General features: G+C 42.8%; 1 protein-coding gene across 1 annotated transcript in view; it reads left to right on the forward strand.

Moving 5' to 3' along the window:
* AGXT2 (alanine--glyoxylate aminotransferase 2) overlaps positions 1 to 23953 on the forward strand; it is a 44458-nt gene that overhangs the window by 948 nt on the left and 19557 nt on the right. The window contains exons 2-9 of the mRNA XM_052659306.1: positions 5818 to 5906; positions 7009 to 7193; positions 10994 to 11117; positions 12733 to 12827; positions 17238 to 17331; positions 17998 to 18091; positions 22702 to 22802; positions 23365 to 23457. Of these exons, the coding sequence (XP_052515266.1) occupies positions 5818 to 5906; positions 7009 to 7193; positions 10994 to 11117; positions 12733 to 12827; positions 17238 to 17331; positions 17998 to 18091; positions 22702 to 22802; positions 23365 to 23457 (875 nt within the window). The remainder of the gene's footprint in view (positions 1 to 5817; positions 5907 to 7008; positions 7194 to 10993; positions 11118 to 12732; positions 12828 to 17237; positions 17332 to 17997; positions 18092 to 22701; positions 22803 to 23364; positions 23458 to 23953) is intronic.

Here is a 23953-nt window from a genome sequence, read left to right on the forward strand (position 1 = left end):
CTGGTGCTCTCATCTTCAACCAAACTTATTAGGGAGTACTATGGTCCCATTTCACAGATGAGACAGAAGGATAAAGGATCATTTAAAAATTTGATCAAAGGCAGAAATGTGGACATGACAACTTGAGATTCAAAGCCAGGTCTGTTTGACTCCAAAGTCAGAGTGATTCCACCAGGCCCTTTCTAAACCACTCTTCTTCCAGTTCTGTTTGGATTTCTCTTTTCCCCCAGTCATGGGTCCTTTGCCAGAACACTATTTAACTCCAACATTTTCTGAGAAGGAGCTAGAGTTACACCCAGAGTCTCATACTCGGTAAAGAAGACACTATCCTAAAAGTACCAGTTGTTGACAAAGCAAGAGAAAATACTGTCTCTGCTGGCCCTTTCCCTTTTCTACTCCATCCCTGAGAGTTGTGGAGCTGGGCTGGGGGTGGGACCAGGTGAGGCTCGGTGCCTAGAGGTCTTGATCAACTCAGCGGAGATTCTTCCACCAAGGGCACTGCAGGGAAGAAGTCGTCTTGCAAAAACCCACAACACATAGACATGGGTGTCCTACTCTACCTGGCTTTTCAAAACACTTTGGTGCTTGACTTCCACTTTCTTAGCTACTAGTCTTAAATACCTGCCTGTTTGTTTGTTCATCCAAGCACACACTTATTGAACACACCCTTCTTATGGACCTGCTGGGTTCTACAAATAGACATTTAGTCAATAAGTAATTGAGCACTTACCCCTGTGCTTAAACCAAGCCACAGTGAGCAAAACAAAACCTTAGCCCTTATGTGTCTCAGTGGGGGAGACTGAGGATAAACAGAAAAATGCATAAATATATTTTTAAAATATCCAGTAGAGATATGGGCTATAAATTATGGTGAGGGGATAGAAAAATACAATGAGGGGAGGGGAGACAGGGTTCATGTTAGATAGAAAGATCACCTGGTGTAAGTATTGCCAGATATGCAAAAAAAAAAAAAAAGTGTCACAATCCTTATGTAACACCTACCTGTATATTGTGCGATATATGTGTGCACGCAATATTCAGCCTTGCCTCTGTTTGACGGGCACAATCACTTTAAGCTAACTATATCCACAAAGTTACAGAAGCAATTTGTTTTTTTGATGAAAGAGTATAGAAAATATCTTAGCTGTGCCTTTTTTACTAATTAGCTAAATTGGCGCTCGTGGTAAGGAATTCATCTGCCAGTGCAGGAGATACAAGAGACTCAGGTTCTATCCCTGGGTTGGGAAGATCCCCTGGAGGAGGAAATGGCAACCCACTCCAGCATTCTTGCCTGGAGAATCCCATGAACAGAGAAGCCTGGTGAGCTACAATCCATGAGGTCGCAAAGAGTCCAACACAACTGAGCACACACACACACACACACACACACAAATTATTGAATGCATAACATGTTCAGGCATGTGGGTATACACTCAAACATACCATTTTGCTACCATCTGCCTTCTCTCCCACAAGGAGGGGTGCATAGGAGAGCAAATTAATTGCACATAACCCCCATTTCCAGCTGAGAAACTTCCCAAGCCTCCAGCAAAGTCTTTCCTAAGAAAATCATTCAAATTAGCCTAAAAGTAGGTGTTCCACCTACACCACCAGACCATCCTTTCTGCCATCTGTGGACTGATCTAAGCCCAACAGAAGGCTAGGAGGGGCTCAGACTAGGCTTGCCCCCTAAAGTGCCAAAAGGAAGGACAAGAGTCACCAGCCTCAGAATCAGGCAGAGCTCTTGCTAGTGAACAACGTCAACTGGCCCCAGTTCACTTTAAGCAAAAGAACATTTATTGGAAGGATATGGAGGTGTTTGTAAGAATCAACAGGGTGGTGAGGGGTGGCTCAAAACTGCAAACACCTCACTTTTAGTCACGTCCTCAGCTCTAAGGTGAGTGATAATATCTTCCTTTCTAAACCCATTGGCTATGCCAAGTATCAAATGAGACACCCAAAGTGACAAGTTTGTTTTGGTTTTGAATTTTTAATTAAAGATATTTATTTCAGTTTTTGTTTTCTTATTGGAATATAGTTGCTTTACAATATCATGTTAGTTTCTGCTGTACAGCAAAGTGGATCAATGATACATGTACATGTATCCCCTCTTTTTTGGATTTCATTCACATTTAGGTTGCCACAGGGCACTGAGTAGAGTTCCCTGCACTCTACAGTAGGTTCTCATTAGTTACCTATTTTATACATGAGTGTACATCTGTCAATCCCAATCTCCCAATCCATTCCCCCTCTCGACAACTTTTTTAAAGTGACTTAATATGCTATGCAGAAATAAGGTGTCATTAGCACTTTAATAAACTTCTTTAATATTCTACCAAGTATGAGCATTGTATATTTTCAAATGTTTTATAATCTTTTTTTTTTCATTTGAAAGAATCACAAGCTCTTGATAAATTTCCACTCTGTGTTGAAAGCTGGTTATGAATATTAGAAAACTTTTTATCATTACAAAGAGAATTTCCCCTAGAATTTTCACCTGGAAATCCTCATGTGCACAATTTCCAGGAGTCTCAGAGAAGCTTTATTAAACTTCAAATCTATGGCATCCTCAAAACACAGGTTATTTTGAATAGAGAACGCAGGCAATTAACAATATATTTAGGTTTTTTCTAGTAAATAATGAAAACGGAAGCATTTTGCTTCTTTATGTCCACTGATTATTGTATTTTCTATTTTTGTTGAGTTTGGGTTGTTTAGCAAGAGAGACTTTTAGCTGTTTTAAGATGTTATCTACATTTTTTTATTTTTTCATTAAAGTACAAACAGCTTAGTTTCATGCATACAAATAGTGATTCAATATTTTTATAAACTATATTCTATTTAAATAATTATAAAATATTGGCTATATGCCCTGTGCTATACAATATATTCTTATGCCTTACTTATTTTATACATAGTGAAAGTGAAGTTGCTCAGTCATGTCCAACTCTGCGACCCCATGGACTGTAGCCTACCACGCTCCTCCATTCATGGGATGTTCCAGGCAAGAGTACTGGAGTGGGTTGCCATTTCCTTCTCCAGAGAATCTTCCCAACCCAGAGATCTTCCCAACCCTGGGTCTCCCACATTGTAGGCAGACACTTTACCATCTGAGCCACCAGGGAAGTTATACAGAGTAATTATACCTTTTAATCTCTTACCCATGTCTTGCCCCTCCCCCCATCCTTCTCACCACTGGTAACCCCAGTTTGTTCTCTATATCTGTGAGTTGGTTTCTTTTTTGTTATTAATATGGTTATTCACTTGTTTTATTGTTTGGATTCCACATATAAATATGAGATGTTATTTAGACTTATTTTACTTGTTGACATTATTTTTCTTACTTGATAACTAATCTTTCTTCCTTCCCTCTTCCTTCCTGAGAGCAGAATTCTATGAATTTCATTTTGAGCCCTCATTTCACCATCATATTCCCATGAATTTGGTGAATAAACAAATGAATGATTGAATATACCTACCTTGACCACTTAAAATTCAAGTTTTCTTTATCGAATTTTTCCAACTCCCCTTATTTTCCTCTCCAGACCACTTTCATAATTTCCTGTAGCTTTGGAGTCAAGAGACCTTTCAGTCTCCTCGGTGGGTAGCTTCAGTTCTACAGATAGGAAAATGAGACTGCAGGATTGAAGAGAGCTTGAATTCTTAGAAACACTCAGAATTTTTTTCCCCATTTCAGAAGAGTAACTAATGTAGAGAGGCACAATGAAAAGCTTTTCAAAAGGTGAAATTCTCAGAAAACTTAGTTTTATTTTTGGGTCATTTCTATGTATGGATAGCCAAAGCCATTTGCTTCTAAATTAAGAGCAATCATGACTATTTAGAGCAGAAAAGTGAATGACTTTCATGAAAGAAAGAAAACATATTCAGAGTCATTACTTTCCAGCTCATTTAAAAACACAATTGTTCATTGTGTTTCTCAGGATGATGACCCCATAGCCACACAAAACTCCAACATTTCATCCGTGGATTCAAACTTTCATGCTGAACAAGACAAATCATTTGCCAAGCTCTCTCCACCTGTAAAATTATCTCTATACTGACCTTGAACCTCAAAATTAACAGCATTCTTTTCCAAGAGTACTTATAAAGTTTCTTGACATCTCTTTCAGCTCCAGTGTTCTCTGATTCTATTATTCCATCCCCTGCTATATAGAGGGGTCAAAATCTGTGATGGAAAAGGAGGGTGGAGGTAGCCAGTGAATGAGCAAAATGGTACCAGGCTGGGAGTCAGAAACTCAAAGTTTTGTTCTTCTTCTGTAGCTAACTGAATTGGTGATCTTAAATTAATTCACCACTTTAGGGTGGCTTCAACATCTATAAAATGAGCATCTTGACCAAAAGAAAAAAAAAAAAAAAAAAACACCTAAGCTTCCTTCTAGCTCCGAATATTTAATGATTCCTCTGACTCCAGTTTATCTTGTGTTTTCCTGGACTTTGAGTTGTGTTTTACAAGAAGGTTTTGTCTTCCAAGTCTCTTTGCATGTATGTGTTATTATAGTCCATGGCCTAGCACCCCTTTTTTGTCCTCCCCAACAATAGTCAACAGCCATTCATTCCTTGTTTATTGAGAGCCAACGCAGTACCAGAAACTGGATTTGGCACTGGGATTCAGGGACTAGGCAGCCCAAAGCTTAGAAAGCACCTCCATTAACAAAAAGGATGTACTCCAGCAACCCTCCGGCCCTGAGGGAAGTTTGAGCTGAGCAGAGAATTGCCATCCTTACAGTATGGCGGCAGAGGGAAGAGCCTCCCAAGTTTGTGAGGGACCAAGGCGGGAGAAACCATGACTTTCCCCAGTAACTTCCATGCCTTCCCTCAGATTTGAGAGGAACTCTTTTTTTCTCCAGAAATTCATTATTTTTTGTTTTTTAATTTTATTGAAGTATAGTTGATTTACAATCTTGTGTTCGTTTCTGCTATACAGCAAGTGATTCAGCTATACATACATATAAATGCATTCTTTTTCATATTCTTTCCCATTGTGGTTTATCATAGGCTATTAAATACAGTTCCCTGTGCTATGCAGTAGGACCTTGTTGTTTAAGAAAATTCATCATTGGGAATTCCCTGACTAGGCAGTGGTTAGAACTCTGCCTTTTCACTGCTAAGGGCCTGGGGTCAATTCCTGGTCAGGGAACTAAGATCCTGCAAACCTCAATGCATGGCCAAAAAAAGAAAAAGTTAATTATTAAGGTACCTCAGTCTGTGGCCTGTGCAGGTGTCTGGACACTGGCTTGGTGACATCGGAGGCCAGAAAATTCCATCCTCTGATCATGCTCAGAGCCTCCACTTTGGGTTTTTGTTTTGCTATTTATTTATTTTATTGGAATATAATTGCTTTACAATGTTGTATTAGTTTCTGCTGGACAAATCAATTTACAATGTTGTGTTAGTTTCTGCTGGAAGTAAATCAATTACGCTTAGGCATTTGTAACTGAGATGTTCCCAGGCAGAACACCCATCACCTCGCCTCTTTCCCTACCTCCAGTTGCCTCCCCCACATCTCAGACCACCCTGCTGGCACCATAAGCACCCCAACCCCTTCACCTTTGGGGAGGCACTTCTGAGACTCATTCTCCTCGCCTGGCTGCCTTGTAATAAACTCTTTCCGAGCTGTTTGTTTAAAAAAAAACAAACAGATAACTCAATTTTAAATCCAAACTAAAATTTAAATGATTTTCTCAAAACTAAGAAATAAAATTGCCCTCAGGACTTTGATTTGAGTGACGACAGGTCATTTTTACGAACAGGCCTGTGTGATGCTTAGTTGAGGACATTAACCCACTCCGCTTTCAGCTGGTGCTTTCTGGACATCTGTGACCAGGTGCGGCTTTCATACAAAGCCCAGCATGCCGCCATGTGACTTCACACCAGAAAGATACCAGGTAAGCATCGAGGTTTTAGGAGAACTCCAGTGAGGCGATTCTTCTCAGGAGGGCCAAGGTAACTGTTTCCTCAAGAAAGACCCACAGATGGCCCTGCCTGCCACTGAGCTATCTCAGATATCGCAGCCTTCAAGTCAGTGGGAGCCTCCAAACTCTCTTACCCCACTCGGTGGTGTTGTTTGAAGTGTGTGTGTGAGAGAGAGAGAGAGAAAGAGAGCGAGAGGCAGAGATGGGGAGGCAAAGCAGAGGGAGGCGGAGAGTATGAGGAGGAGACTGTCCATGGCCATACGTGTATCACAGGGATACAGGTGTACATGTACACACAAGAAGAAATACACAGGCCACGCATGTGATGGCGCACATTTCATTCCATCCCATCTGTCAGTGCCTGATCTGACCTTCCTGAGTCCACCATCACAAAGTGTCATTCTCATTTTGCAGTCACGCAATAAATATTGGACTCGTTCTCTCTCCTTTCCTCTCTTTCGCTCTTTCTTTCTCTCTCCAACCACCCCCTGCCCTTCATTCTACATGACATTCATAAGTTAGAAACTGTAGAATCAATAAAGTCAGGAGGGACCCACAGAGATGAGAACGATAGGACAGAAGCTTTATAATTAAAGTCATGAACACTACAAGCACTCCATTTTTTTAATCCGCCCAAAAAAAAGAAATTAGAGGAAAAAAAACATGATACTTCAGACATTTATTTCAGTCTCTTTTTTCACAGCTAAAATCAACTCAAAGCCAAGGCTTTCTATGGAGAGGTAGAAAATTCCAGCCTCCTTCTTCATGTTTCGGAGAAGGTAATGGCAACCCACTCCGGTACTCTTGCCTGGAAAATCCCATGGAGCCTGGTAGGCTGCAGTCCATGGGGTCTTCATGTTTGATGTAGAAAAGGATCAAAGGGCCACATGAATAATTTCCTCCACTTGAGAGGAAGGCTCTGGGTGTATCTTGCAAGGAGGTCCCTGGGCAAAGAGTCACCCTGGTGAGTGAGGTCAGAGGGGAGCCCAGGCACTGCTGTGTGGACTTGCTGTTACTCTGTAAGCCATGTGGGGGTAAGGACGATGCTAAGCACTTAACTCTTGTCTACTTACAGTCCCTGGCCTATAGCCGAGTCCTGGAGGTCCATAAGCAACATCTCTCTCCTGTGCACACAGCCTATTTCCCAGAGCCCCTGTTGCTCCACCAGGGACACATGGAGTGGCTCTTTGATCATGAGGGAAACAGATACCTGGATTTCTTTTCTGGGATTGTCACTGTCAGTGTTGGTCACTGCCACCCGTGAGTATCCTTAAAATTTCTAGATTTTTCACCCCAAGAGATATATGGAAAACAGGCTACGGATCACGTTAGTGACTCAGAACCTCAATGAAAAACTCTCTCTCTTTAGGCACATGGCAGTTTGTGGCTATCGTGCTCCTTCTTATTTTCTGGGTAACAACAACAAAAATCTTCGCACCATGCTTTGCCTTTTCTTAACAATGTAAGATTTTGTCATCCTCATGGTACATGCAATGGGATGTGTACCATGTGATTGAAGTATGGCTGTGTGTGTGTTTCTCCTCAATAGCAGCTATAGCTTTTCAAAGAGAGGGCACGCACTGAGGAAAGCGCAGTGAAAGTGAAAGTGTTTGTCACTCAGTTGTGTCCGACTCTGTACAACCGCATGGACTATAGCCTGCCAGGCTTCTCTGTCCATGGAATTCTCCAGGCAAGAATACTAGAGTGGGTAGCCATTCCCTTCTCCAGGGGATCTTCCCGACCCAGGGATCGAACCTGGGTCTCCTGCCTTGCAGGCAAATTCTTTACCACTGAGCCACCAGGAAAGCCCAGAGAAGGAGGGCAGAAGAGGAAAGGGCAGAGAAGAAGGGAAAACCTGGTATTCTCAGAGTACACAGGGCAGGTGGGGGGGGTGGGGATAAGAGATGATGAGAGATGAGAAATCACTTCTAATCCAACTCTTCTTTTTTTTTTTTTTTTTTTGACTTTATTTTACTTTACAATACTGTATTGGTTTTGCCATACATTGACATGAATCCACCACGGGTGTATACAAGCTCCCAATCCTGAATCCCCCTCCCACCTCCCACCCCATATCATCTCTCTGGATCATCCCCATGCGCCAGCCCCAAGCATCCTGTATCCTGTATCGAACATAGACTGGCACTTCGTTTCTTACATGATAGTATACATGTTTCAATACCATTCTCCCAAATCATCCCACCCTCTCCCTCTCCCTCAGAGTCCAAAAGTCCGTTCTATAACTCTTCTTTATCAACTCTGTGCAATGGAAGAGGAAAGAAAGGATGATAAGAAGACGATGTAACCGGAGCTGAAAATTTACACCACAAGTGGATGACTGCATTAATCTTGAGATTTTCTGTGATTCTGATCATCAGCCCACATGCGGATACCCTGGGCAGGTCCCTCTGTGGCCCTCTTTGTTTGAGTGCAGCCATCTCATTTTAAGATCTATTCTGGCTTGCCTTTAACAATCTGATCAATAAAACTCATAGTACATGGGGCAAAAATAAAGCAGCAAGTCTAAATAAGGTGTGGGCCCTTCTGTGCAAGAGAGGGTGAAAGGTCTTTTCCATGAGCACCTGTAAGGCCATGAGGAGGGAGTTATACTCCCAGGTCCAGCCCTCACCTGTTCCTCCCTCAGCTGTCTGCATCTTCAGGAGGAACTAGTCCCAATCGAAGGGCTTCCCAGGTGGCGCTAGTGGTAAAGAACCCGTCTGCCAATGCAGGAGATGAAACAGACGCAGGTTCGATCCCTGGGTCAGAAAGATCCCCTGAAGTAGGAAACAACAACCCACTCCAGTATTCTTGCCTGCAGAATCCCATGGATGGAGGAGCCTGGTGGGCTATGGTCCATACAGTCACAAAGAGTCAGACACTGTACATACACACAGTCCCATACCACGTTCTGAGGAGTGTGAAAAATAAATTTCAGATACATTTTAAAACATAAGATAAACATGCATGAAAGAAGTAAAGAAAAAATGAAGTAGAGAGCATTTTTAAACAGTCACATTGAATCCTCCCAATTACGTGCAACATGGTGCCTGTGAATGAACCCCTCCCACTGGCTCCCATGACCTTGATGCATCTCCTGGTTACCCACTGACCATTCACCTCATCCCTCTGACCCCCTAACTCTGGGTGTTTCCAGCTCTTTCCTGAGCCCTCCCCTCTTCTCTCTATACTCCCTTCTTCTCTTGTTATTTCCCCCACAGAACTGGTCTCACCCCATCTCCCCACCTCTTCTCACTTAGTTGCTACATTTCAGCAGCCTCACCCAGCCGTTCAGCCTCGGCTCCTCACCAAGCTATGATAACATGTCTAAGACACCCAACATGGGCAGTAAGATGCCCCATGTCTCCCTCAGCCTCCAGGATACCCCCTGTCCATGATACTCCACCATCAGCTGCAAATCGACATTACAAAGACCAAATCCACTGTGCTTCCCACAAAACTGTTTCTAGTCACATATTCATTTATTCAAGGAGCACATATGAGCCACCTCCTCTGGGTAAGTCCTTGCTAGGAGCTGGGTAGTTAAAACAAGACTGGTTGTGCTTCTCAACCAACCCTGGGTTTTCCCCCGCTATCACAGGAAAGAATACTAAATTCATCTTGGGCCCTTTTCTGCCTTTCACTCTATATAACCAACCTGATACCAAGATCTGGTTTCCCTCCACTGAAATGCCTTTCCCTACGAGCCCCTCTCAGGAGGTCCCAGTGTCCTAGTTCTGCTCGCCCCACACCTGGAAGGCTACCATGCCTTCCAGGTAACTGGCCTCACCAATTCCAGTCTTCCCTCCTACCTTCATGTGGCTCTCAGATTTATTTTGCTAAAGAATGCTTTTGTCAAGTGTCTCTTCCACGTAAGAGGTTATTAATAATCCACAATTCTCTGAAGTGAGATCTGTGGGACACTGATCACAGGAGAGGTTCATTGTTAAAGGGTTCCATTAGAAAAAAAGGTTGAGAAACACACTAAACTCCATCTCTCCCTCCTGGGGAGACACAGGGCACATTAGCCTATTAAAGGTACTGATAAGTCCTGCAGTAAAGAATTTGATCTGGTATTCCTCAAAATTGTTTAACCACTGAACTGATTTTGTGTGTGTGTGTGTGTGTGTGTGTATCAATTATTGATAAAAGACTTCAGCCATTTCTCTTCTCTGGAACAAGTTCACACACCTTGGCCTGTCTTCAAGGCATTCCAAGTCAGGTCTCACATATTTATATACCTTTAGTTCCCTCTTTCAGGGAAGGCAATGGCACCCCACTCCACCAAAAATCCCATGGATGGAGGAGCCTGGTGGGCTGCAGTCCATGGGGTCGCTAAGAGTCGGACACGAATAAGCGACTTCCCTTTCACTTTTCACTTTCATGCATTGGAAAAGGAAATGGCAACCCACTCCAGTGTTCTTGCCTGAAGAATCCCAGGGACTGGGGAGCCTGGTGGGCTGCCGTCTATGGGGTCGCACAGAGTCGGACACGACTGAAGTGACTTAGCAGCAGCAGCAGTTCCTTCTTTCCCTCAAAGTGAGACTTTGGATTCACAGAACGTGATAACAGAATGTTCATAAACACCGACCATTACTAAGACCCAAATCTTGGAATCGTCTTTAAAGGAAAAGTTGTTGATCTTATAAACATGTGTTTGATTGAGCTATAATTCTTTAGAATAAAATGGAAAGACACCCAGGCTTACATGTAGTCTTTTCTATTTTCCAAACTCTTTAAAGCGTAGTTAATAAGAAAATCTAGTTAGAAGAGATTATACCTTCAAAATTCCTTCTTCTCTGGAAATTTATCTTTTAAAATCCCCAGCAATCAATCATTTAGTCCTCTTTTGAACACTTTTCTTGGTCAGGAATTCATTACCTTTTGAGGCAATACGTTCCATTACCAGATACTTCTGGTAGCTAGAGAAGCTCTTTCTTGTGTTTGGTTGACTCTTGAAACTCTTTGATGAATACCCATCGGTTTTAATTCGATGGTCAGTGTTGTGTGGGGAGGGACATGCCCACGGCAGTGTGGGTAACTCTGCTCTTCCGTTTATCCAGGAAAGTAAACGCAGCAGCGCAAAGGCAGCTGGGCCGCCTGTGGCATACAAGTTCTGTCTTCTTCCACCCTCTGATCCACGAATATGCAGAGAAGCTTTCAGCACTTCTTCCTGAGCCGTTGAAGGTCTGATGCTCATAACTCAAAGGGGCAGGATCCGCTGATCCCAGGGAAGCGGGACGGCGAAATGAGAGTATGTGCAGGGAATGTGGTCTGTGCACTCAACATCTAAAGTGAGTGTACTGGTAGCCAAGAAGAGAGAAACCAATGAATTGCTGCTAAAACCAGCTGACATTCACTTCATCAGCTCCAAGTGGCTGCCTCTCCTGATCATTTTCCTTACCATATCTTTGCAGACATCACTTCAGGGGTGCCCAGCCTTCCTGACGCTCTCCTCTGTGTTACTCAGGAAGTTTTCATCTCTTGGCTCCACACTGCCTCTGCCAAGCCATTGGCATTTCTTCTTTAACAAAGAGTGAAGCCATTTTTTTTAGAAAATTAATATACCGTTAAATTCATTTGGTCTGAGATGCAGTTTGATATTTTGCTAAATGGGATGTTTTTCTGCATCTGAAATGATTGACTTTTTTAACTGGATTGAGAAGTGAAAATGTTGGCCAAAATTTGCATTTCAGGATTCAGTGAGTTAATATCTATGTAAAACAGTGCCCCGTACCTGGTGTCAGCTATGATTATTATTTTACCATATTATCTAAGTACCCTATTTCCTATATGATATACAAGAGATGAAGAAATCTGAAATAGCTGTAACCTAAGTTCAGGGCAGGACTCCAAACTCTTGGTTACCTCAGTCAGGAACCCCAACACTGGATTCATGCTCAGTCGTGTCCGACTCTTTGCGACCTCGTAGACTGTAGCCCACCAGGCTCCTCTGTCCAAGGAATTTTCCAGGCAAGAATATTGGAATGGGTTGCCATTTCCTACTCCAGGGGATCAAACTGTGTCTCTTCCATCTCCTGCATTTGCAGGCAGATTCTTTACCAACTGCACCACCTGAGGAGCCCGTTAGATGGTGCTATCTAGCCTTAAAGTTCATTTGACGGACCCTAAATGGCAATCCACTCCAGTACGATTGTCTGGAAAATCCCATGGACAGAGGAGCCTGGTAGGCTACAGTCTATGGGGTTGCAAAGAGTCGAACACGACTGAGCAACTTCACTTTCACTCTAAAACCTAAAATCAGGTTAGGAAGGATCCAGTGCCCTTGAGTGCTCCGCTTTCCTTCAACCAGGATAAGCTGCACTTTCTGTTTGTTTGCTCACTTTTTTTAACATTCACAAACATTGAACAGACAGGCTGGGATCCTCTGGGGGCCTCTGGGCCAAGCCTTCAGAGTCAAGCAGAATGATTCAGTTTCAAGAGCCAAGAGACGAAGTTCTTTGGCTGCTAACCACTGTACATCTCAACAAGCCTCTCCATCTTAGCACTTCGAAGAGCATCAAGTAATTCTAATGGAAGCCGGGAATGTTTCACAATTTGGGCAATCCCTTAGCCATTGTTGTATCTCTAATGCTCAGCAGCTGCTCAATGAAGAGCTATAGAATCAATAATTAAATGATGAGACTCCATGGGGTCACAGAGTCAGACAGGACTGAGCAACTGAACTGATTGGTATGAAGGGAACTCTTCTTAATAATCAGAGGCTGGCATACACTGTTTCACAATTTCAAATGAATTCAATAATCTGTGTTTCATGACCATGTGTACTTTTTTCCTCCAGGTCGTTTTCTTGGTGAACAGTGGTTCAGAGGCCAATGACCTAGCCATGCTGATGGCCAGAGCACACTCAGACAGCACAGACATCATTTCTTTCAGGTAACCACACCTTGGAAGATTCATTTTAACACTGACTCACCCCAGTATTAAATGTTGACCTCTAAAACATAGCCTAGAGCAGGAGAGAGACTTTCACAGGGGTGTTTTTCTAATTTCAGGATTTAGGGTAGGACCTACCAAATGAATTTTATGGATGGATAGCACCATAAAAATTGGCCTGATCCAAGTAGGGGTCCCTAACTAATAGAGTTTGGAAGCCTAGTTATGTCATAAATTCTCTATGGAATTAAAAAGAAGGCTACAAGGAAGCTTTTTAACTTTAAAGATATGGTATAGAAATGAACACATTGTTAACCAACTATGTGCTGTGAGCTAAGTCACTTCTGTCATGTCTGACATTTTGCAATCCAATGGACTGTAGCCCACCAGGCTCCTCTGTCCATGGGATTTCCCAGCAAGAGTACTGGAGTGGGCTGCCTTGCTTCCTCCAGGGGATCTTCCTGACCCAGGGATCGGGCACACGTCTCTTATGTCTCTTCCATTGGCAGGTGTGTTCTCTACTACTACCACCACCCAGTGTGCTCCAAAACAAAATACAAATTTAAAAAGAATAAATTAAAAGTAAAAAGAGATATGATATTGACTGCACCCTATGCCAGATAGTGAAAGACTGGTCTGCACCCCCAGAAACTTTGCCATGTGACACTGGACTCACTTTCATCTTTGCTTATGATAAGAAGCTGTATACTTATTTCACAGCACCAGTTGTACCATTTTTCACCTTTTTTTCTAAATTCAGAGTTCAGCTCAGTTCAGTTGCTCAGTCGTGTCCGACTTTTTACAACCCCATGGACTGCAGCACGCTAGGCTTCCCTGTCCATCACCAACTCCCAGAGCTTGCTCAAACTCATGTTCATTGAGTTGGTGATGCCATCCAACCATCTCATCCTCTGTCATCCCCTTCTCCTCCTGCCTTCAATCTTTCCCAGCATCGGGGTCTTTCCCAATGAGTCAGTTCTTCGCATCAAGTGGCCAAAGTATTGGAGTTTCAGCTTCAGCATCAGTACTTCCAATGAATATTCAGGACTGATTTCCTTTAGGATTGGCTGGTTTGATCTCCTTGCAGTCCAAGGGACTCTCAAGAGTCTTCTCCAGCACTACAGTTCAAAAGCATCAATTCTTCAGTACCCCAGCTAACCCTGTATATTTCTGCTCCTTTGGATGACTTTTGAGAATCAATAATTTAATATATTCAGTTCAGCTCAGTTCAGTTCAGTCACTCAGTCATGTCCAACTCTTTGTGATCCCATGAATTGCAGCACATCAGGCCTCCCTGTCCATCACCATCTCCCAGAGTCCACTCAAACTCACGTCCATTGAGTCAGTGATGCCATCCAGCCATCTCATCCTCTGTCATCCCTTTTTCCTCCTGCCCCCAATTAGAGTCTTTTCCAATGAGTCAACTCTTTGTATGAGGTGGCCAAAGTACTGGAGTTTTAGCTTTAGCATCATTCCTTCGAAAGAACACCCAGGGCTGGTCTCCTTCAGAATGGACTGGTTGGATCTCCTTGCAGTCCAAGGGACTCTCAAGAGTCTTCTCCAACACCACAGTTCAAAAGCATCAATTCTTCTGCTCTCAGCCTTCTTCACAGTCCAACTCTCACATCCATACATGACTACTGGAAAAACCATAGCCTTGACTAGATGGACCTCTTTTGGCAAAGTAATGTCTCTGCTTTTGAATGTGCTGTCTAGGTTGCTCATAACTTTCCTTCCAAAGAGTAAGCGTCTTTTAATATATTTATTTATTTATTTATTTATTTGGTGGTGCTGGGTCTTCACTGCTGTGCCAGCTTTTCTCTAGTTGTTGTGAGCAGGGGCTACACTTTTCTCTAGTTGTGGTGTGTGGGCTTCTCATTGCAGTGACTTCTTTTGTTGAGAAGCATGGGCTCTAGGGCATATGGTCTTGGTAGTTGCATCTCCTGGGCTCCAGAGCACAGGCTCCATGGTTGCGGCACACAGACTTTGTTGCTCTGCAGCATATGGAATCTTCCTGGATTAGGGATTAAACCCATGTCTCCTGCATTGGCAGGCCGATTCTTTACCACTGAGCCACCAGAGAAGTCCCAACATTAATTAGAAATATTTGACGGCTTTATTAGTATTAAAAATGATATAAAAAAACTAACAATTTTGTTTGTATTTGCCTCCATTGGATAATTTTACATAGGATGTTTACACAGACTCATAATAATGTTTATGTAGAAGACAGGCATGACATAATAAAAATGGATGGAGTGAAGAAATAGTCCCATTCTCCCACTATTCTGGCCATGACTTCTGTCTAAATCCAAGAGAAGATTTATTTCTAGAAGATTTGATTACCAAGGAACATCTAATGTTACACATTCCAGATAAAACATGTATGCAGGGACTACAGGCATGAACATTTGCTATCAAAGAAATACAGTGATAAAGAATTGTGATTTTTTTATACCTAAATAAATATTCTAGTATATGCTCAGCTCAGTTCAGGTCAGTCACTCAGTCATGTCTGACTGTTTGCAACCCCATAAACTGCAGCACGCCAGCCCTCCCTGTCCATTACCAACTCCCAGAGCCTACCCAAACTCATGTCCATTGAGTTGGTGATGCCATCCAACCATCTCATCCTCTGTCGTCCCCTTCTCCTCCTGCCTTCAGTCTTTCCCAGCATTCAGGGTCTTTTCAAATGAGTCAGTTCTTCATATCAGGTGGCCAAAGTATTGGAGTTTCAGCTTCAACATCAGTCCTTCCAATGAACACCCAGGACTGATCTCCTTTAGGATGGACTGGTTGGATCTCCCTGCAGTCCAAGGGGCTCTCAGGATTCTTCCCCAACACCACAGTTCAAAAGCATCAATTCTTTGGCACTCCGCTCTCTTTATAGTCCAACTCTCACATCCATACATGACCACTGGAAAAACCATAGCTCTGACTAGATGGACCTTTGTTGGCAAAGTAATGTCTCTGCTTTTTAATATGCTGACTAGGTTGGTCATAACTTTCCTTCCAAGGAGTAAGCATCTTTTAATTTCATGGCTGCAATCACCATCTGCAGTGATTTTGGAGCCCAGAAAAATAAAGTCAGCCACTGTTTCCACTGTTTCCGCATATATTGCCCATGAAGTGATGGGACCAGATGCCATGATCTTCATTTTCTGAATGTTGAGTTTTAAGTCAACTTTTTCACTCTCCTCTTTCACTTTCATCAAGAAGCGCTTTAGTTCTTCTTCACTTTCTGCCATCTCTTTAGTTCTTCACTTTAGGTGGTGTCATCTGCATATCTGAGATTATTGATATTTCTTCCAGCAATCTTGATTCCAGCTTGCGCTTCCTCCAGCCCAGCGTTTCTCATGATGTACTCTGCATAGAAGTTAAATAAGCAGGGTGACAATATACAGCCTTGATGTACTCCTTTTCCTGTTTGGAACCAGTCTGTTGTTCCATGTCCAGTTCTAACTGTTGCTTCCTGACCTGCATACAGATTTCTCAAGAGGCAGGTCAGGTGGTCTGGTATTCCCATCTCTTTCAGAATTTTCCACAGTTTATTGTGATCCACATAGTCAAAGGTTTTGGCATAGTCAATAAAGCAGAAATAGATGTTTTTCTGGAACTCTCTTGCTTTTTCGATGATCCAGTGGATGTTGGCAATTTGATCTCTGGTTCCTCTGCCTTTTCTAAAACCAGCTTGAATATCTAGAATATGTATGTCCAGATAAATCATAATCTATTCAGAGCAGTCTTGGTCCTACTAGGGTTTAATACATGTTTGTGTTTCCGCTTTCAGGATATATAACCATTCCTTCGAATAGTCTCAATAGTCCTAAATCCTTTTTGAAGGGTGATTTTGATTTGGGAAGTTGTCCAAACTTATTTGAAACCAAGAGATTAGGATAATTTGTAATAAATATGACTGCTTCAGTTTCCAGAAATAAAGCCTGTGTTTCTTCTATGTTAACTAGGATGGCTTATGAGACACTTGAAGAAAAGTTCCCAAAAATGTTAAGTAACCGCTGCATCACAGGAACAAATACTCATCTTCTCAAAGAGATTACTTTGCTGACTCATTGAATATATAATTTCTGGTATGTTGCTAAAAGATGAGTCTCATTGCTTAGAGGAACAGAGTAGGGCAGGTCTAAGGTCAGAGCTCTCGGCCAGATGGCCTCCAAAATTCCTTTCACAATTCAAATCTGTGATGCTAGGAGAAAACATGAATAGGTAATTCATTTGACACGGGCTTAGAAGATTTCTTTGAGATCATTGAGGTTGTAGGTCAATGGTGCTCTTTTTCATCTCCATAGCTTTCATGGATTTTTTTTTTTGTTGTCCAACCCAGTGTTCCACAGGCCAGTGATCAAATGAAAGCACACTTAACCCAGTCCTCACACTCTGTTCTGTCTGCAGAGGAGCCTACCATGGATGCAGTCCTTACACACTTGGCTTGACAAATGTGGGCATCTATAAGATGGACCTGCCTCATGGGACAGGCTGCCAACCAGTAAGTTCTGAGATGTTTGCCTTATTTCTCGAAAGACTCCTAGGTGTATGGAATCATGGATCAGATTTTTCCAGTCATTAGGACTAGAAACTATGACGCCTGTGATTAATCAAGGCCTCAATTTGACTTAATCAAATAAAAGACCATTTAAAGGAAACATTTCTTAGACAGACCTTCAGAGTCTGAGTAATACTTAATATTAGAGATGCTTTTACATTTTGTTTTGTTTTTAAGTAAAACTGAGTCAATTACTAATAAATGCATTGAAATAAATTCCCAGAGCCTTGAATCCATATAATTTCCGTATACTCATCCTTGTACTCACCTTCTGTTCTCACCCACTGTACCCACCTTTTCAGCATCAGAATCAGATACCTAATTATTCTCATTCTTTCAGATGCCATTACCCACCAAACTCGAGCCAATTGTTTCCAGGCAGACACGGAAATCAGTTTCCTTTGTAGAGTGGCCTCATAACTGATTTCCAAGAACAAAATTATCTCTTCAAAGCAGAATATCAAGTTTTTGTCCTAAGTGGGAGAAGAGTAAGGAAGGAATCTTAGTATCAAGTTAAGAAGCCCTCTTGCCTTGATTGGTACCATATGTTGCGTCAAATTGACTGTCTTGTGTTCATGTCTTGCCAAACCCCCTCTTTGTCGTTTGCAGACAATGTGCCCAGATATTTTCCGTGGCCCTTGGGGAGGAAGCCACTGCCGAGATTCTCCAGTGCAAACAATTAGGAAATGCAGCTGTGCACCAGGTCCAACTGAGTGGGGAGGGTGGCACGTGGGGGAAGGTCAGGAGGGGGAAGGAATGAGAAGAAAGGCAAATTGGAAAAAGTGGGAAAGGCAAAGGTCAAGTCAAATACAACTAGGAAGTCACTCCTCACTGAGCCAACAGTGCTTATAGCCAATGACCGCAATACCATCAGAGCATCCACCCCCTGTTAGGAAACACATCTCAGCATCTCACGCTTATGAGACCTAAGGCAGAAACACACTGTCACCCAGTGCTTCCTTAGAGGCATTCTCTCAGCTCTCCTAGCAATGGTTCTGCTACCAATATAATAGGAAAACAAGGTTGAGGGGATTATTCACCAGTTCCCAATGGAGGTCACCAATTCCCAATGCAGAAAGGGGAAAGAACACTTTTAGAAATTTCGAAACTCCAGTCAGGAAGTTCCCCCAGGGACTCAGAATACCAGCCAAAGAGTATTTGTCAAAACAGAAGGTGGTTCCTGAAGGCTGTTGACATGTCCTCAAAAACTGTAAAGACCTTCTCACCAGGAAAGCTGTTATTCATCAAATGCATTGTTATTTACATTCTTTACCGCTTCCTCACATGAGGGAGAGGAGGCCTGGAAGCAGCCTAAGTTCTTGACTTGTCAGCAAGCCCCACACCATGCTTGTCATCACAGGGCAGGACCCTTTGGGTGACTGCTCCCAAATAGCACTGGAGAAAAGCATGAAGTTCTCCTGCCAAGAGCTCTTTGATGAAACAGTGTGAGTCACTGGGCTGAGAAGAAGAAGGTAAATGGAAGCCTTAAAAATCTGCTTTGAAAGTAAGAAAATTCAGTCACCTTAAAATTCAGATGGGATAATGGTGGAGGTGGGAGGCTGAAAGCATGAGCTTTAGAACAAGATGTTATAGTCACAGAACATAAAACCGTGAGGAAGTTTTAAACTTCACTCAAATTCTCCTTCTGAAAGATGAAGCTCCTGTTTCTCATCTGTGAAATGTAGACAGCAATATCTGCCCCTGTGGCCCCTTATTCCAGGCCTTCATGAGACCAAGGAAGAGAACTTTTAGAACTTTTTCTTAATGGGGATGCCTTTTTAAAAAATCTTTGGGCTGTACCACACAGCATGTGGGATCTTAGTTCCCTGACCAAGGATCGAACCCACAGCCCCTGTGTTGGCAGCATGGAGTCTTAACCACTGGAACACCAAGAAGGTCCCAGAAAGAGAGCTTTTGTAGAGTCAGGCAGACTGTGGCAATGCCCAGGGCTACTATGCCTGCACCTCACCTCCATGTGGCACCAAAAACTAAAATCAGTTGGCTGAACCTCACAGATGTCCATCCACCTGCAAGTGCATCAGCGCAGATACTTGGAGGCAGAAGACATGGTCCTTCCCTTCCCTCCTAGCTCGGTGTCCCTCTCTCTTCATCCTCTGCCTCCTCCCTCTTTTCAGCCTTCTCTCTGCCAGGCCAACTTGAAAATACGAGGACCCCAGGCTCATCTCTCTAGTGGTCTCTGGAGGCTAAGTGATAGTGACAGACAGACATTTCTGCCTCTCGGAACTGTGGCCTTCGGCACGTCTGAAGTCAGCTTCTTTCTTCACTCATATCTTGAAGAGACAAGACTAATACCCTCTCTTTATACAAGAAGTGATATCAGCCTCCTCTAGAGCTATTAGGCTTGAGAAGCATTGGGTCTTTGCTATAAAAAAGCATATTTATATATCTTTGTAAATACATCCCAACATATAAATTACTTGGCATAGAGAAGTTTCCAGGTCCTCTTAGAGTTCACTCACTGAACACATAAAGGTGCCAGGTTTGACAGGGGGCATTTTTTTCACCTCAGCAGGATGTCACCTGTCCCCTCATCAGTCTGGGAAAGAATCCAATATGTGTGTGGTAGAGTTCATTCTCTTCTCCACCCCCTCCTCAGGATGTTTTCTTTCCAGCTGTTCATTTCAGTCCCTGAATGTCAGATATACCTTGGGATGAAAAGCACCTCTCAACCCACTGCCCACATAATGTTCCTAACCTCATACTGATCACATCATTTCTCTTTCTTCTTTTGCAACACAAGCTCCTTTTTCCTTAAAAATTGTTCTTTCTTGGCTCCCCACTCTTGCTTAACTCTTTGTGTGCATGCATGCTAAGTCACTTCAGTCGTGTCCAACTCTTTTTGACCCCGTGGACGATAGCCCACCAGACTCCTCTGTCCATGGGATTCTCCAGGCAAGAATACTGGAGTGGGTTGCTATGTCTTCCTCCAGGGGATCTTCCTAACCCAGGGGTGGGATCCACATCTCTTATGTCTCCTGCACTGGGAGGCAAGTTCTTTACCGCAAGTGCCACCTGGGAAGCCGAACTCTTTCTATCCCACCAGATAAAATGAAAACACTTCCCTCTTTATGCCATTTCCTGGATAAAATCCAGGAGAGCAGTCCCTCTCCACCTGCTTGATGTTGTCATGATGACACCACTACACCAGGTCTCTCTCCAGAGGTGGCCTGACCTGGGCTTACAGCAATGAGCCAATGAAGAAAAAAGCCAGTGACAGCTGATGACTCACATTGCTGAACTTGTGCACAGTGGAGGAAGAATTTATAAAAAGTCTAGCACAGGTTCAAGCAAAATCTTCTTCATGGTTTGTTTTGTCCAAATTTAAGCCATTAGGGTTGATTTTGCTCCACATTTGGATTTCTCAAGTGACAAATGGTCTTGCTAAATTCCCAAATTATATCCTTTGAACATATGTATAATTCATCCTCTAAGGTCATCCTTGGTTGTTTTCTTTTCCTTTCTGAATACAAATAGAAAATTTCAATCTCCAGGGGCACATATTTATTTGTCTACTATATCCTGCCCATCAAACAATATCAGTTCAGTTCAGTTCAATCACTCAGTCGTGTCCAACTCTTTGTGACCCCATGAATCGCAGCACGCCAGGCCTCTCTGTCCATCACTAACTCCCGGAGTTCACTCAGACTCACGTCCATCGAGTCAGTGATGCCATCCAGCCATCTCATCCTCGGTCATCCCCTTCTCCTCCTGCCCTCAGTCCCTCCCAGCATCGGAGTCTTTTCCAACGAGTCAACTCTTCACATAAGGTGGCCAAAGTACTGGAGTTTCAGCTTCAGCATCATTCCTTCCAAAGAAATCCCAGGGCTGATCTCCTTCAGAATGGACTGGTTGGATCTCCTTGCAGTCCAAGGGACTCTCAAGAGTCTTCTCCAACACATCAATTCAAAAGCATCAATTCTTCGGCGCTCAGCTTTCTGCACAGTCCAACTCCATAAATGATGCTAATAAGTGTACTTTCTGGTTTCGATATACCTTTCATTAATTCCCTTCTTCAAACCCTGAGCCACCGATTCCAGTTCACCAAAGATCAGGGAACGCTGTTGAGCAAGCTTTTCCAAACGTTGTATGTAGCCTAAAAGTATGTTTGGGGCCAGGTCATGTTTTTCTCACTTTTTAAGAGCTGAAGTATAAACTATATTTATGCCTTACTGTTGATGGTGATAACTGAAGGTTTCTGTTCCTTATCTCTAGCTTTCAGGAGACAGGACCACATCCATGCCTCTAAGCAAGCATCATGATGGTAGATGGTGACTTGCCTCCCTGACTGCTTTCACCAGAGACCCCCATCACACTCATATCTCCCTCTGCCTTTCTTCTGCTATTCATGGATATGGGTTTAGATTCAGAGATTATGTGGTGCTATCCACCAAACTACAGATGTGGATAAAAATTCTGAAGGTTCTCATATATGGACACACTAGTTCTGGGACATTTGCTATTCCAGAGGGGACTGCTTCCTCTCCCCTGAGACAGTGGATGAAAGTTACATGACTGTAGTACTTTCCTCTTTAGAATTCTCATTGTTCTATAAACATATTTGTTGGTGGTGGTGTTCAGTCACCAAGTCGTGTCCAACTCTTTACGACCCCATGGACTGCAGCAGGCCAGGCTTCCCTGTCCTTTACCATCTCCCAGAGCTTACTCAAACTCACGTCCATCGAGTCGGTGATGCCATCCAGTCATTTCATCCTCTGCCGTCCCCTTCTCCTCCTGTTTTCAATCTTTCCCGGCATCAGGGTCTTTTCCAATGAGTTGGCTGTTTGCATCAGGCAGCCAAAGTATTGGAGTTAATATATAAACATACTTACTAACCATAACGACTGAGATACTTTGTAGTTTTAAAATGGTATATCAGATTAAGTGGCAATACAAAGTAAACAGTTATTTCCAAATAAATCAAATCCACATAGCAATTACATCTGAATTAAATCTACTGTGTCAAGAGAACTGGCTTCCTTAGGTGAAACAGCCATCTATCCCAGACTCAATGATGCTCTGGGGTGTTTCTTCCCCAGATGGAAATGACTGAAGTGGTTTGTTTACATCTTTGTGGCTAGGCTAGCCTTGCTGCTCAGAACAAAGCACAAGTTGTTCTGACAATGTTTCCCTTTCAGAAGCCTATATACCCATATGCTGCTTTGCTGTATCTTGAGGGACTCTTGTCAATATACTATCCTGGTTTCTTTTTTCCTATGTTTCCCCCTATTCTTCTGGATGCCTTTCTCACATCTTCAAATACTGTGTTGTGTTTTGTTTGTTTGTTTATTGCAGACTGCTGTCAAGCTAAAGACCAGTATATTGAACAATTCAAAGATACTCTGAGCACTTCTGTGGCCAAATCAATTGCCGGATTTTTTGCAGAGCCAATTCAAGTAAGTGTGTTAACCTTAAACATTAACTGAACTCAGTTGTAAATTATCAGTTTTAACTCATACATTCTAGTGACTTCCAAATTATTTAAGTGATCACTGTTATGTCCCTCTATGCCATTTTCTTCATCCCCTTGAAAAAAAAAGGCCCCTGGTTTTCAACTGACCTTTAAAAGTCCATCTTCTGTACTCTTAGACTGAACAGACAGATAGATGAAACTACTGAATTTGTAAATCTGTAAAAATAGAAAACCCCAGCAGTTTTCAGTTGCTTATTACCCACACTGTCAGGGTGAGCCGTTCTGTAATCTTACTAAATCCCCTTAATCTATTTTTCTCTACTCTCAGGAAAGATCACATTTGCAACCATTTCCCAGAAGGCATGGCATTAAGAGGAATGGCTCTTCTTTTCACCCATAGTTGAAACGTTTCTAGAAACAGTTTCAAAAATTGATAGCATCACTAATGCTAATATTGATCATGATCTGTCTTCAGTTGGTTTTTTTTTAATATTTTCAAGGCCCTATGCTGTTATTCTAGGTCTTCTTGGTTTGGTCTTTTGCAGGGGGTGAATGGCGTTGTTCAGTACCCGAAGGGGTTTCTAAAGGAAGCCTTCGAGCTGGTGCGCGAGCGGGGAGGCGTGTGCATTGCAGATGAAGTGAGTGGCCACGGAGGAGGTGTGATGGAGCCAGGACAGGAAAAACTTGGGGAGAAACCTCTAAACCCTGCTCTGCAGTCCAGGCAGAAAGCATCTACTTGCAGATTCCAAGATGAGGGTATAAGTTAATCTTTGACTCATTGACTGACTAGTTCATTACTAGATTAGAACATCAATGTCCCAAGTGAGCAGGCCTAGGACGTTGCCATTCCTCAACATACTTTTAAAATTCCTATTTGACTCAGCTTAAACTTAGTTTAACCTCACAACCAAGTTTTCATCTTAACTTTTGCCAAAATAGTATTAGGCAGACTGGCAGCATTCATCTCACCTTAATAACAAAATCTGTTTGGAAATCACATTTAGAAAAAAAAAAAGTCCAGCCTCTAAGAAGAGGGCCATAATCACAGATATTTGAAAAGTAGTTCCAGGGACTCCCCTGGCAGTCCAGAGGTTGGGGATCCCACCTCAATTACAGTGGCTTTGATTCCTGGTC

Source organism: Budorcas taxicolor, chromosome 20 (genome assembly GCF_023091745.1).
Source record: "Budorcas taxicolor isolate Tak-1 chromosome 20, Takin1.1, whole genome shotgun sequence".
Classification (NCBI taxonomy): domain Eukaryota; kingdom Metazoa; phylum Chordata; class Mammalia; order Artiodactyla; family Bovidae; genus Budorcas; species Budorcas taxicolor.